The sequence below is a fragment of the Hemitrygon akajei genome, chromosome 17 (genome assembly GCF_048418815.1).
Source record: "Hemitrygon akajei chromosome 17, sHemAka1.3, whole genome shotgun sequence".
In the NCBI taxonomy this organism is placed as follows: domain Eukaryota; kingdom Metazoa; phylum Chordata; class Chondrichthyes; order Myliobatiformes; family Dasyatidae; genus Hemitrygon; species Hemitrygon akajei.
Window position 1 is genome coordinate 1983405 of NC_133140.1, and position 13602 is coordinate 1997006.

At 47.1% G+C, this 13602-nt stretch overlaps 1 protein-coding gene across 1 annotated transcript in view; it reads right to left on the reverse strand.

Annotated features, from left to right (window-relative positions):
* The window catches only part of slc38a8a (solute carrier family 38 member 8a), a 42827-nt gene that overhangs the window by 1073 nt on the left and 28152 nt on the right, over nt 1–13602 (reverse strand). The window contains exons 8-10 of the mRNA XM_073070584.1: nt 11262–11409; nt 10528–10724; nt 7889–7940 (exon numbers count right to left, since the gene is read on the reverse strand). Coding sequence (XP_072926685.1) covers nt 7889–7940; nt 10528–10724; nt 11262–11409 — 397 coding nt within the window. The remainder of the gene's footprint in view (nt 1–7888; nt 7941–10527; nt 10725–11261; nt 11410–13602) is intronic.

Genomic DNA, 13602 nt, shown 5'->3' on the forward strand with positions numbered 1-13602 from the left:
TTCTATGAAGAAGCAGTCTGTCCTGTGGCTAACGATGAGTCGTGGATGTACAGGAAACCCCCTGCGTTAGAACAGTTTGGGTAATGGAAATTATTTGTGAAGAAATTCACAAATCACTACCAAAAAAACCTGAGATACAGAATCAAAATCACTCTCGCAACTTAAGTGTCCATTGTTTTTTGAACTCACATTGTCTAGTCATATGCATGGACAATGTGGCTTTGCAGTGTGAAAAATCATGGTACGGATGGATATTTGAGAATGCATCCCTTCCCTGGTAACATTCACCCTTGCGGGTGTCTATTCCTCAAAGCATACTGAAACAAAAGTCTTTGAATACTTTTAAAGCAGAGGGAATAAATTGGGTGGGGTGAAAAGGTCACCAGTAGCAGATGCAAAGCTATGCCAGACAGCCATGGTCTCATTGACCAGCAGGGCAGAATCATCTATTTCCGCTCCAATTTCATACGTTCAGTTCTTTGGTCACATGGATGTAGAGAAAATTTACGAGGATGTTGCTGGGTATGGAAGACCTGAGATATAAGGGAAGATTGAATAGGTTAGGACTTTGTTCCTTGGAAAGTAGAAGGTTGAGAGGAGATTTGATAGAGGTATACAAAGTTATGAGGGGTATAAATAAGGTAAATGCAAGCAGGAGAGCCACGGTCCCCGTGCAGGTCAATGGGAATAGGCAGTTTAAATGGATTGGCATGGAGTAGATGGGCCAAACAACCTGTCTCTGTGCTGTACTTTCCAATGACTCTATGCAGTGTGAAGAACATACTAACTGCTTCTATCACCGTCTGGTTGGGCGAGGCCACTTTAAGCAGTGACGAACATACGTTTGGAGACAGGGTGACAGAGAGAAGGTGTTTTGCAGCAAGCACAGAGTCGATGGGCTGAAATGCCTTCTCTGTACCACATGAGCTCTATGACACTCATTATAAAATGTTGAGAGTCACAGACAGAGGAGAGGGGTGGAAAGTTTTTCCTGGGGAAATTATGCGGAGCAGATGCAGCTTGCTGTACAGGACAGGCAAAAGCATCCTTGAAGGTAGCACCACAAATAAATAAGACAACAAATACAACACACGTTAGTCGTCCCTGCACGAGCCAGGGCATGAAATATAAGTCATGGAATCACAGCAGAGAGTCCATGCCAAACTTTTGTTCTGCCTTGTCCCATCAATCTGGACCAGGACCAACAGCCTCCATACACATAGTTCTGGTTGGACTTGTTTTTCTTGCAGTTTTGGCCGGTCTGCATTTTATGCACATTTCATTTTATGCTTCAGGTGTTCAGTCACCTCCTCATCCACCTTCCTGGAACATGACAGTATCTCAGATATGTCCAAACCCGCTGTTCCTGTACACTCCGCGTTACCTTGTCTACTTTCCTGAAAAGCATTGTTTAACCCTCTATTGGTCCTGGCTGTTCACCCGGTCACTGATATGACAGTGGTGTACGCTGTCTTGTTAATGCAAATACTTCATCAGCCAATCATGTGTCAGCAGCTCAATGCATAAAACTATGCAGACGTGGCCAAGAGGTTCAGTTGTTGTTCAAACCAAACATCAGAATGGGGAAGAAATATGATCTAAGTGACTTTGCTGGCGCCAGACAGGGTGGTTTGAGCGTCTCAGGGACTGTTGATCTGGAATTCCCCGGCACAACAGTCCCTCATGTTTACAGAGAACGTCGTGAAAAACAAAAGGAAAACATCCAATGAGTGGTAGTTCTGTGGGCAAAAATGTCTAGTTAGTGAGAAAGGTCCAAAGAGAATGGCCAGACAGGTTCAAGCTGACAGGTAACTCATGTACAATGTCCTGTGTATGTTACTAAAAAGGGCTTCTTTGGTTTGTTACGAGTAGGAATGCTTCTTTGTCTGTTAAAAGTTTCTCTCGCTGTTGTTTCACTTTAGAATGGCTGATATGGTAATTGTATTCATTTGTTAATCAATGGGGAATGTTATTGTGTTTTGTGAGGCTGGGAACTTCGGGGAGGGATTGCGCGGGCTTGGGGTGTGAGGGGAGTCCGGAGGGAGACGCCGAGGAAGGAGGACGTGCGCTCGGACGACCACCGAGGAGTCGAATGGTTCGCTGGATGAGCTCCACCGAGTGCACTAAACTGACTGAACTTTGATAAGTTGGCGCCTTTTGTTTTTTTTTCTTGTATATATATATATATATATATTGTACTGCCTAATACTCTTTTAATTTTAGTAAACTCTTTAAAGTGTATTTCATAACGGTATTTGTTGTGAGTTTGATACTGCCGGCGGGGGCGTGAGGCATAAACTCGATTCTCACAGCACCTGCGTGAACAGGAGGCGGGGTTGGTGTGTGGCTGGATCTCTTTTTCCCCTAGACATATACCAGCCTGTTGGGTAAGTGTTACACTCAAATAACCATGCGTTACAACAGTGCTGTGCAGACGAACATCTTTGAACACATGACACCTCAAACTTTGAAGTGTATGGGCTACAGCAACAGAAGACCATTGCAGATTCCACTACTGTACCTGATAAAGCGGCCCCAGAGTGTACCTACACTACAGCGCTCTGGGAAAAGTAAGTCAATATAGAGACTAAATCTGCACACAATGATCTCAGCAAAATCTGTAATAATTTGCAGCAAACTCTGTTTCAACAGGAAATTAATGAAGGCAGGGCCAAGTAACACACAGGAACGAGAAGAACTGAGTGGATCAGGCAGCATCTAGAGAAGGAAATGGACGGCCAACGCTTTGTGCAGAAAGATCCTGATCAAAAGCATTGGTTCTGCCTCGGCTGGGATATTACCTCAGTTCCACACTACAGGAAGGACATGATGCACGGTAAAGGACTCAGGACTAATTCCCCAACACCGGGGAATACTAGCTTAATCTCAAATAATAATGAGGCAGCCTACGGAGAAGAAGTGAGGTGTACTTCCTGGGAGTGGGGAGGTTTGAGGAGGGGCCTGATAGAACTACAGTACATGGAGTTGCGTGTTGAAAAGTTAGGGCGGGGTTTCTCAACTGGGGTTCCACCATTTAAAATATAAGCATAGTTTTTGAACTACGAGTGACACACAGTGCTAGCACTAGCAAGGGTGGGCAGTGACTGAGCAGACCCATTAGCAATAGAAACAGAAAGCCTACAGCACAATACAGGCCCTTCGGCCCACAAAGCTGTGCCGGACACATCCCTACCTTAGAAATTAACTAGGGTTCCCCATTGCCCTCCAGCTTTCTAAGCTCCGTGTACCTATCTAGGAGTCTCTGACTCCTAGTATCTGCCTCCACCACCGTCGCCGGCAGCCCATTCCACGCACCCACCACTCTCTGTGTAAAGAGCTTACCCCTGATATCTCCTCTGTACGATCTCGTTAGAGCTCTCTCAGACCAGTTTGGCAGATAGTGAGTGTTGTATTACACGGAGGGGAGGACGGTAGGCTGATAGTGAGTGCTGTATTAGACGGAGGGGAGGACGGTAGGCTGATAGTGAGTGCTGTATTACACGGAGGGGAGGATGGTAGGCTGATAGTGAGTGCTGTATTACACGGAGGGGAGGACGGTAGGCTGATAGTGAATGTTGTATTACACGGAGGGGAGGACGGTAGGCTGATAGTGAGCATTGTTTTACACGGAGGGGAGGACGGTAGGCTGATAGTGAGTGTTGTATTACATGGAGGGGAGGACGGTAGGCTGATAGTGAGCATTATATTACACGGAGGGGAGGACGGTAGGCTGATAGTGAGCATTGTATTACACGGAGGGGAGGACGGTAGGCTGATAGTGAGCATTGTATTAGACGGAGGGGAGGACGGTAGGCTGATAGTGAGTGCTGTATTACACGGAGGGGAGGACGGTAGTCTGATAGTGAGCGCTGTATTACACGGAGGGGAGGACGGTAGGCTGATAGAGAGCGCTGTATTACACGGAGGGGAGGACGGTAGGCTGATAGTGAGTGCTGTATTACACGGAGGGGAGGACGGTAGGCTGATAGTGAGCATTGTATTACACGGAGGGGAGGACGGTAGGCTGATAGTGAGTGTTGTATTACACGGCGGGGAGGATGGTAGGCTGATAGTGAGCGCTGTATTACACGGAGGGGAGGACGGTAGTCTGATAGTGAGTGTTGTATTACATGGAGGGGAGGACGGTAGGCTGATAATCGGTGAGTGATGCATTGCACTGAGAAGGGACAGTAGGCTGGTGGTGATAACTGTAATGCACTGAGGGAGGACGATAGGCAGATGGTGCGCATTGTATTACACTGAGAGGAGGACGGGAGGCTGATGAGGAGCATGTAATGCGTTTTCTGAGCATTGAACGGAGTCTGGGACAAGAGGGCACAGCCTCAGGATAGAGGGGTGCCCTCTCAAAACAGAGATGCTGAGGAATTTCTTTAGCCAGACGGTGGTGATTTTTTGGAATTTGTTGCTATGTGCAATGTGGAAGCCAGGTCATTGGGTGTATTAAAGGCAGAGATTGATAGGTTCTTGATTGGACATGGCATCAAAGATTACAGGCTGAAAGCCATGAAATGTGGTTGAGGAGGAGAAAAAGAAAGGATCAGCCATGATTGAATGGCGGAGCAGACTTGATGGGCCAAATGGTCTAATTCTGTTCCTATGGCTTACGGCCTTATGGCCTTGTCCAGGTTGATGCGTCAACAGATTTTTGATAATAAATGTCATGTTGTAGCATTTGTAAGATTTGTAAATGTTGGTGAAATTCAATGGTCGGCTCCGTGAGAGGTTTCACTTCTCTTGTAAAAAACCCGACGTTACTCACAACACACAGATTTCCTCACAGGGAGGTGCTGATGTCAAAAACTATTAGAGGTGAAATGGAAAAGAGTTCTGAATGATGCCACAAAACGGTAACTTTTTAAACAAAGACCTGTTCACTCAAGAATGTTGAAAAAACAGTGTGAAAACCTGGACAAATAGCACACCTATCTCGTGCTACAAACAGAAATCCAGTGGCTTAGAGGAAGAGTTCTCAACAGGGTGTTTGTGCTGAACGGTGAATTGCAGGAGTAATTACAGTGTCTGCGTCCTGCGTTTGGGTCCATCCGGCCCCATTCCTGACAGAGTTCTCAACAGGGTGTTTGTGCTGAACGGTGAATTGCAGGAGTAATTGCAGAATTGCAGGAGAAAATGGTAGGCCAGATTTTGATAAGTACTTTGAAGATGAAGAATGGCTGCCGAAACTAACCTACTTAGCAGACATATTTCATCACATGAGCCAGTTGAACAAGTCTCTGCAAGGAGAAAAAGATCTGATTTCAAGTGCCAAGATTCCTGGATTTAAAAGGAAACAATTTACTGATCATGCTAATGTAGATATAATATTTTTTATGCAGAGAAAAAGGTTATGAAAAGCTGGAATAAGAGTAAGAAATGCAGAGGTGTCTAAAACTAGAAGGCCCAAGTTTACAGTAACAAGGGTTAAAAGGAGGAATGAGCGGGAATCTTCTTCTGGAGAAGGTGGTGGATGGAAGAACTGTCACAACTTGTAAAAATTAGTCAATCAGAAAAGTTGAGAAGGCCACAGATGTGCAGGTAAGAGATCTAAAGGGTATGTTTTCCACATAGAGGATGGTCGGGAAATGGTGTGAATTTCACAGAGCGATGGCGGAGGTGGGTACCAATACAATGTTTAGCAAACATTGGGATGTGCATGTGGATATGAAAAGAATGGACAGATACAGTCCAAACACAGGCAAATAGGATTAGGCTTTACAGGGCCTTGGGTCCCGTTTGACAGTCCCTCTAGGGTCTTCTCATGGGTGGCATCAGCACACAGGGCCTCCCTCCTGCCAGTCTCCCAGTAACCAGGGTTTCCATGCACTGTATCTGCCCCTCCCCTGCAGCCAGAGTGTCTGCTTTCTTGTGTCACATTTCCCTGGGATTTGTGCCTTCAAGAGCTGAGCCACAGATTACTGACAGTGCATCCTGAACGTTGACTGAGCACGGTTCTGGGCGCGTGTTTTCACACACAGACTAGTGGGTGTATGGAACGAGACGACAGACAGGAAGTAACCAATAGGATGGGTACATGTGTAGGAAAGGTTTAGAGGGATATAAGTAAATGGGTTCTACGACCAAGATTTCAAATCTCTCTTTGGCCAGTTTCAGGACTTTCTTTGGCGAGTGCTCTGAATAACTACAATGCCAAGTTGGCGTAGCAGACACAAGAAGGAGGAAGTTTAACTGCTAGGCAGTTGCACTAAAGTAGTCCCTGTATGAATCTTAGATGTCATGTTTGTGGTTTAGGTAGCTGTCAGGCTTTACAGACTGTACCTTATTGTCACGGTTCTTTCACCGTGGGTTTCACAGAGACCCCTGCCTCTGTGGAGAAATCCCGATGGGAAATGCTGCCTTACAAATAAAGTGACTCTGTCTGCTAGTTTAGTTTTCTACTGTGTGAGAGAGGGGTCTGCGACTCAGGAACCTCAACATTTTGGGAAGCATGCTGGGATGGTGTGTGGATTCGGAGCCGCTGAACGCTGGGGGGTGGGCTCGTTCCCCTCACCATGATGATGGTTACAGACACAAGAACAGCAGTGAAGTTGGATGATGAGCCCAGGCCAGAAGCATTAGGGCAGGTTTATTACTGTGATGTGGTAGGGTGCCTGTCACAGAGAAAGGTAGACTGAGGCAAAGCTGAAGGCACAAGATAGCACAGAATTGGTCTTGAATGGTCTTCTCCTGTGTGTGGGGAGAGTCATAGCAGGTGAACAGCCTCCTTGGCCCAATCATGCACAGTAGCTAATCACAAACACAAGAAATCCAGAGCAACACATACAAACTGCTGCAGGAACTCAGCAGGTCAGGCAGCATCTACAGAAATGATGTCATGGGTCAAGACCCTTCTTCACGACTGGAAAGGAAGGAAGAAGATGCCAGAAAGCTAGTCCCATTTGCCTGCATTTAGCCCATGTAAAACCACTTCTGTGTACGTACCTGTATAAATGTCATTATTGTACCTCCCTCAGGCACTTCATATGGACACTGGTTCCACATACCCTCCACCCTCTGCGTGAAGAGGCTTCCCTTTCAAATATACTCTTCAGATTTTGATTCACTTTCCCTGGGAAAACGACTGCATTAACTTTGTCTCTAGCCCTCAGTAACTTTACACACTGCTATCAGTTCATCCCTCAGTCTCCCAGATTCCAATGAATAAAGCAGTAATGACAAGCCTCTCCCTAAACCGCGGACCCCCAAGTCCTGGGAGCATTTCTGCATAGGATCACCATTGACACAGCCGTGGGAATGATCCTACCATGTGGTGATCTCCCAAGGGGAGTGCCGCTATTTCCTCTCTGGCAAGGTTGGACATCCCCACTGGCCCTGGGGCAAGGAGAGGCTGGGGGGAGAGTCCTGGTCAAATTGCATCCACTGCTGTCCGAGTCAAAACCTTACCCCACTCATCTCTTTTAAACTCTTCCCTTTCACTTTAAAGCTATGGCCTCTTGTATTTGACATTTCTATCCTGGGAAAGAAAGTTTATCAATGCGTCCCTTTATTTTATAAACCCCTATCAGATCATTCCTCGACCCCCGGTACTCCAGGGAAAACAATCCAGGCTTGTGCAGCCTCTCCTTGTAGCTCCCACTCTCCGAACCAGGCAGCATTCTGCTACATCGCTTCTGTGTCGTCTCTGAAGCCCGCACTGCAGTAACTAGAACTGCACACGGTTCTCCAAATGCAGCCTAATCCGACATTTGCAGAGTGATGGTCTACACCTGTCCCAAGTAACAGGCTTGTGCTGAGGCTGAATGTGGGTTTCTGCATCGCGGGGCGTTAGCTGCTAACCCCACCAGTGTCCAGGTACACATCTGCACTGCAGCTGACCCTGTCACCAATGAGAAACAGCCGTGTTCCCTCTTACCTTGCTGTGCGAGCGACACCTTCCCCCTGTACCACACTGAGCAGACACAGGCCTGTGGGAAGAAGACACGTCAGCAGTGGCTTCACTGACACAGCCGAGGGCCTGTCCCGGAGGGGCCCAAAGGCAGCACTGCCGACGGATCAGGACGTAGCGGGGAGGTGTGGCAGTGCTCCTAAGAGGGAAGGGAGGAGTGAACAATGAGGAAGGAGTGTGGGAGAGACAAAGAAGAATAGTGAGAAGACGAGTTGAAGGAGGAAGAAGAGGAGGGAGAAGGAATTGGGGCAAGGGAGGTGGAAGGAAGGAACAGTGGAAGGGTGAAAGAGGAGGAGAGGGAGGAGCAAGAAGTGTGGTAGAGGAGGGAGATAAAGGGGAGGGTGAAGATGTTTGATGTGGAGGAAAGGGAGTGGAGAAGGGGGAAAGAGGAGGAGGAAGAAAGGAAGGGGACGAAGATGAAGACATTGTTGAATCTCCTCCTTTGTCTGCTGCAAGATAGTGTAAGGGTTAGGAGGTAGACAAAACTGTCTGGGGTTCATGGCAACACAATGGTTTGGGGATAGATGGTGACAGCAATTTAGGGAGTGACAGTAACTTTACGGTTGGGGGGGTCACAGTAACATTACGGTTTTGGAGATGACAGTAACGTAATGGTTTGTGGGATCGTGGTACCATAACGGTGTGGGGGGGGGGTCACAATGACATAACGGAACGGGAAGGGTCATGGTAACATAACATCTGGGGGTGTCACAGCAACGCAACAGTTTGGGGGGGGTCATGGTAACAGCACTTTGGAGGGCCAAGGTAACATAACAGTCTGGAAGGGGTCACAGTAACAAGAGTTTTGGGGGTCATGATGATGTAATGGTTTGGGAGGTCACAGTAACATTACAGTTTGGGGGTCACAGTAACATAACGGTTTGGGGGGTCACAGTAACATTACAGTTTGGGGGTCACAGTAACATAACGGTTTGAGGGGTCACAGTAACATAATGTTTTTGTGGATGTCACAATAACATAACGGTTTGGGAGGTCACAGTAACATTACAGTTTTGGGGGTCACAGAAATAACAGTTTGAGGGGTCACAGTAACATTACAGTTTAGGGGTCACGGTTACATTACAGTTTAGGGGTCACGGTTACATTACAGTTTAGGGGTCACAGTTACATAACGGATCGGGGGTCACAGTAACATAACGGTTTGGGGGGTCACAGTAACAATGTTTTTGTGGATGTCACAATAACATAACGGTTTGGGAGGTCACAGTAACATTACAGTTTGGGGGTCACAGAAATAACAGTTTGAGGGGTCACAGTAACATTACAGTTTAGGGGTCACGGTTACATTACAGTTTAGGGGTCACGGTTACATTACAGTTTAGGGGTCACAGTTACATAACGGATCGGGGGTCACAGTAACATAACGGTTTGGGGGGTCACAGTAACATAACGGTTTGGGGGGTCACAGTAACAATGTTTTTGTGGATGTCACAATGACATAATGGTTTGGGGGGGTTGCAATAACAGAATGGTCTGGGGTGATCATGACAGCAGAATGGTTTGGGGGCTCACAGTCTCGGGGGTGTCACAGTAACAATGGTTTTGGTGGTCATGGTATAATAACAGTTTAGGGTTCACAGTAACAACAGATTTGGGGGTCACAGTATAATAACAGTTTGGGGGTGTCATGGTAATATAATGTTGGGTGGGTTACAGTAACGATAGTTTGGTGGGATTATGGTAACATAACAGTGTTGGAGTTCACTGTAATGCAACGGTTTGGGGGGGGGGTTCACAGTAACATTATGGTCTGGAGTGGTCATGGTAACATAATGGTCTGAGGGGTGTCACAGTAATATAACTATTGGGGGGCACAGTATCATAAGAGTTATTGTAACGCTTTGCAGTGATTCCCTACACTGTCTCCGAGGAGTTTGTACATTCTCCCTGTGAGCACATGGTTTTCCTCCATGTGTCCCAGTTTCCTCCCCCATTCCGGAGTCATATGCTTTGTCGGTAGCAGGGGTGAGCATGTTACGTTGGCACCAGAAGCCTGGCAACATTTGCAGGCTGCCTGGGCACTTCCTCAGACTGTGTTGGTCATTGATGGAAAACAGACTGTTTGGACGTACATGTGACAAATTAATCTAATCTAAAATCTGCAATCTGTTCACCCCGACCCAGCCCAGCACAGAACTTGGAGAGAAGGGCCCTGAGAGATGAACAGCAGATACAGAGGTATGTAAGAATTGCACTATCACGTGTCTCCTGATTCAGGGAAATAGATTTCATTTGGAAATGAGGAGAAACTGCTTTCCCCAGAGAGCAGGGAATCGGTAGATTTGTTTACCCGGAGAAGCAGTGCAGACTACCTCATGAAATATATTTAAGGGATAGTTCATTAGGTTTTTAATTTACAGAAGAATTAAATGTAATGGTGAAAAGGCTGGTAGGACAGAGGCCCTCTCCTGCTCCTATTTCCTATGTTCAGCATAAGGTGATGGTTGGAAGGTGTGGAGAAGCGGGTGGAGGGGGTTGTTGCTGAGAGAGAATATTCCACTGGGGTGGATTAAGGAAACTCAGGGTGGGGGTAATGTGAGGTTGCCATCCTTGCCCTTCTGGATCGAGCTGTGTGACTGTCCTACCTGGGAAGAGGAAGATGAAGAAGGCACTGACTCCCCCGATGAGGCTGATGATCTTGGAGATGTCTGGGACAAAGAGGGAGGCCCCCAAGCTCAACAGGACCCAGCCGCTGGTCAGCAGTACCCTCTGTCTCCTTCTGCAAGTTGTCAGCCCTGCAGGGCTGCTCCAGAATGTCACACACAGCTCCTGAACCACAGACCTGGGTGAAAGAAGGTGGCAAACAAGTCAGTCTTGCCTCCACAGCCACCAGCTCCAGGAGCTCGGCAGGAGTGTGTATGGATAGTGGGAGCAGGACACAGTGCAGCCCGACCAGCGATTTATACAACTTTAAGTTTTGCTCATTCCCAGAAGAGCAACTCTTTTGGTAACAAACCCAGTCAGAAAATCTTGGCTAGTGGAAATACCCCAGCTGGCTTTACTCTCACCTACGACATAACACCAAACCCTCAAATCATAACAATGCTACCCTGTCTCACTTTGAGTATCACGTGCAAGCATTGTGCTCGCTCTATAATCAGAAGGAGATGGGGGTGGGTGCTGACGGCTGCCCATCAAACCTCACCTTGCGCAGCTTCAGTTCCCTTCATAATCTATTGTAATGGGGGGGGGGGGTGCAGTTCTGGCGAGGGTATAGCCAGAAGGTTGTCACTGCTCACTCTTGCATTGTGATCAGTGCCCCTGCTGAAACCCTCCATCAGACGCATGAATGATAAGAGTTTAGAGCAACTTCACCTACCTCCCCAAGTGCAGTACTATAGGGTAGATGGTGATAATAGAGACTCCAAAGAGCATCCTCCCGACGATAACAAGAACATCATCATCTGGGTACGACATCAAGATATCTGCTGCCACGTCTGTACCAAACGTCCAGTATCCATACATCCCTGAAACAGACCACGACCATTACAAGGTTGTGGAGATGTCGACTCTCATAACAGCAGCTCACTGTTGCAATGGGTAGGGCCACTGTCTCATCACACCAGAGGCCTGGGTACAACCTTAATGTCAGGTGCTGCCTTCGTGGGCTTTGCATGTTCTCCCTGTGACCAGAAGTCGAAGTCTATTGTACTGTAAAAGTTCACCTGACCGCAGTGTTGGTACAGTGGGTAATATTTTGGTTTGTGCAGGCTGGTACAAGAAGTGAATGGCTGAAGAGGCCTAATGGTTTGAAACTTTAGGATTCTGTATCTCCTACCCAATGGTAGCTGTGAGGAGATGGCATGGAGCAGATCGTGGGGATCTCTGATGATGGATGCTGCCTCTTTGAGACGGTGCCTTGTAGATAGTAGCAATGCTGAGGAGGACGTGTCGGTGATGTTTTGGGCAAATTCCACTACTCTCGACACTTTCTCATATTTTAATTGCCATGCCAGTTAGACAATAGACAATAGGTGCAGAAGTAGACCATTCGGCCCTTCGAGCCTGCACCGCCATTTTGAGATCATGGCTGATCAATTCCTATCAATACCCAGTTCCTGCCTTGTCCCCATATCCCTTGATTCCCCTATCCATAAGATACCTATCTAGCTCCTTCTTGAAAGCATCCAGAGAATTGGCCTCCACTACCTTCTGAGGCAGTGCATTCCAGACCCCCACAACTCTCTGGGAGAAGAAGTTTTTCCTTAACTCTGTCCTAAATGACTTACCCCTTATTCTCAAACCATGCCCTCTGGTACTGGACTCTCCCAGCATCTGGAACATATTTCCTGCCTCTATCTTGTCCAATCCCTTAATAATCTTATATGTTTCAATCAGATCCCCTCTCAATCTCCTTAATTCCAGCGTGTACAAGCCCAGTCTCTCTAACCTCTCTGCGTAAGACAGTCCAGGCATCCCAGGAATTAACCTCGTGAATCTACGCTGCACTTCCTCTACAGCCAGGATGTCCTTCCTTAACCCTGGAGACCAAAACTGTACACAATACTCCAGGTGTGGTCTCACCAGGGCTCTGTACAAATGCAAGAGGATGTCCTTGCTCTTGTACTCAATTCCCTTTGTAATAAAGGCCAACATTCCATTAGCCTTCTTCACTGCCTGCTGCACTTGCTCATTCACCTTCAGTGACTGATGAACAAGGACTCCGAGATCTCTTTGTATTGCTCCCTTACCCAACTCTATACCGTTCAGATAATAATCTGCCTTCCTGTTCTTACTCCCAAAGTGGATAACCTCACACTTATTCACATTAAACGCCATCTGCCAAGTATCTGCCCACTCACCTAGCCTATCCAAGTCACCCTGAATTCTCCTAACATCCTCATCACATGTCACACTGCTACCCAACTTAGTATCATCAGCAAATTTGCTGATGTTATTTTCTATGCCTTCATCCAAATCGTTAATGTAAATGGTAAACAGCTGTGGTCCCAATACCGAGCCCTGTGGCACCCCACTAGTCACCACCTGCCATTCCGAGAAACACCCATTCACCGCTACCCTTTGCTTTCTATCTGCCAACCAGTTTTCTATCCATGTCAATGTCTTCCCCCCGATGCCCTGAGCTTTGATTTTACCCACCAATCTCCTATGTGGGACTTTTCAGATTTGCCTTCTGAAAATCGAGGTACACTACATCCATTGGATCTCCCCCGTCTAACTTCCTGGTTACATCCTCGAAAAACTCCAACAGATTAGTCAAGCATGATTTACCCTTGGAACTGATTTTGCACCTTGTGCATTATTCCCAAGAATACCTGCCATTGCTGTTCCACTGTCTTTTCTGCTAGGCTATCCGTCCAGTCAACTTTGGCCAGCTCCTCCCTCATGGCTCCATAGTTTCCCCGTTCATCTGCAACACTGACACCTCCGAGCTGCCCTTATCCTTCTCAAATTGCAGATAAAAGCTTATCATATTGTGATCACTACCTCCTAATGGCTCCTTTACTGCGAGATCGCTTATCAAATCCTGTTCATTACATAACACTAAATCCAGAATAGTCTTGTCCCTGGTCGGCTCTCGTACAAGTTGTTCCAAGAATGCATCCCGTAGGCACTCTACAAACTCCCCATCCTGTGGTCCAGCACCAACCTGATTCTCCCAGTTCACCTGCATGTTGAAATCCCCCATAACTACTGCA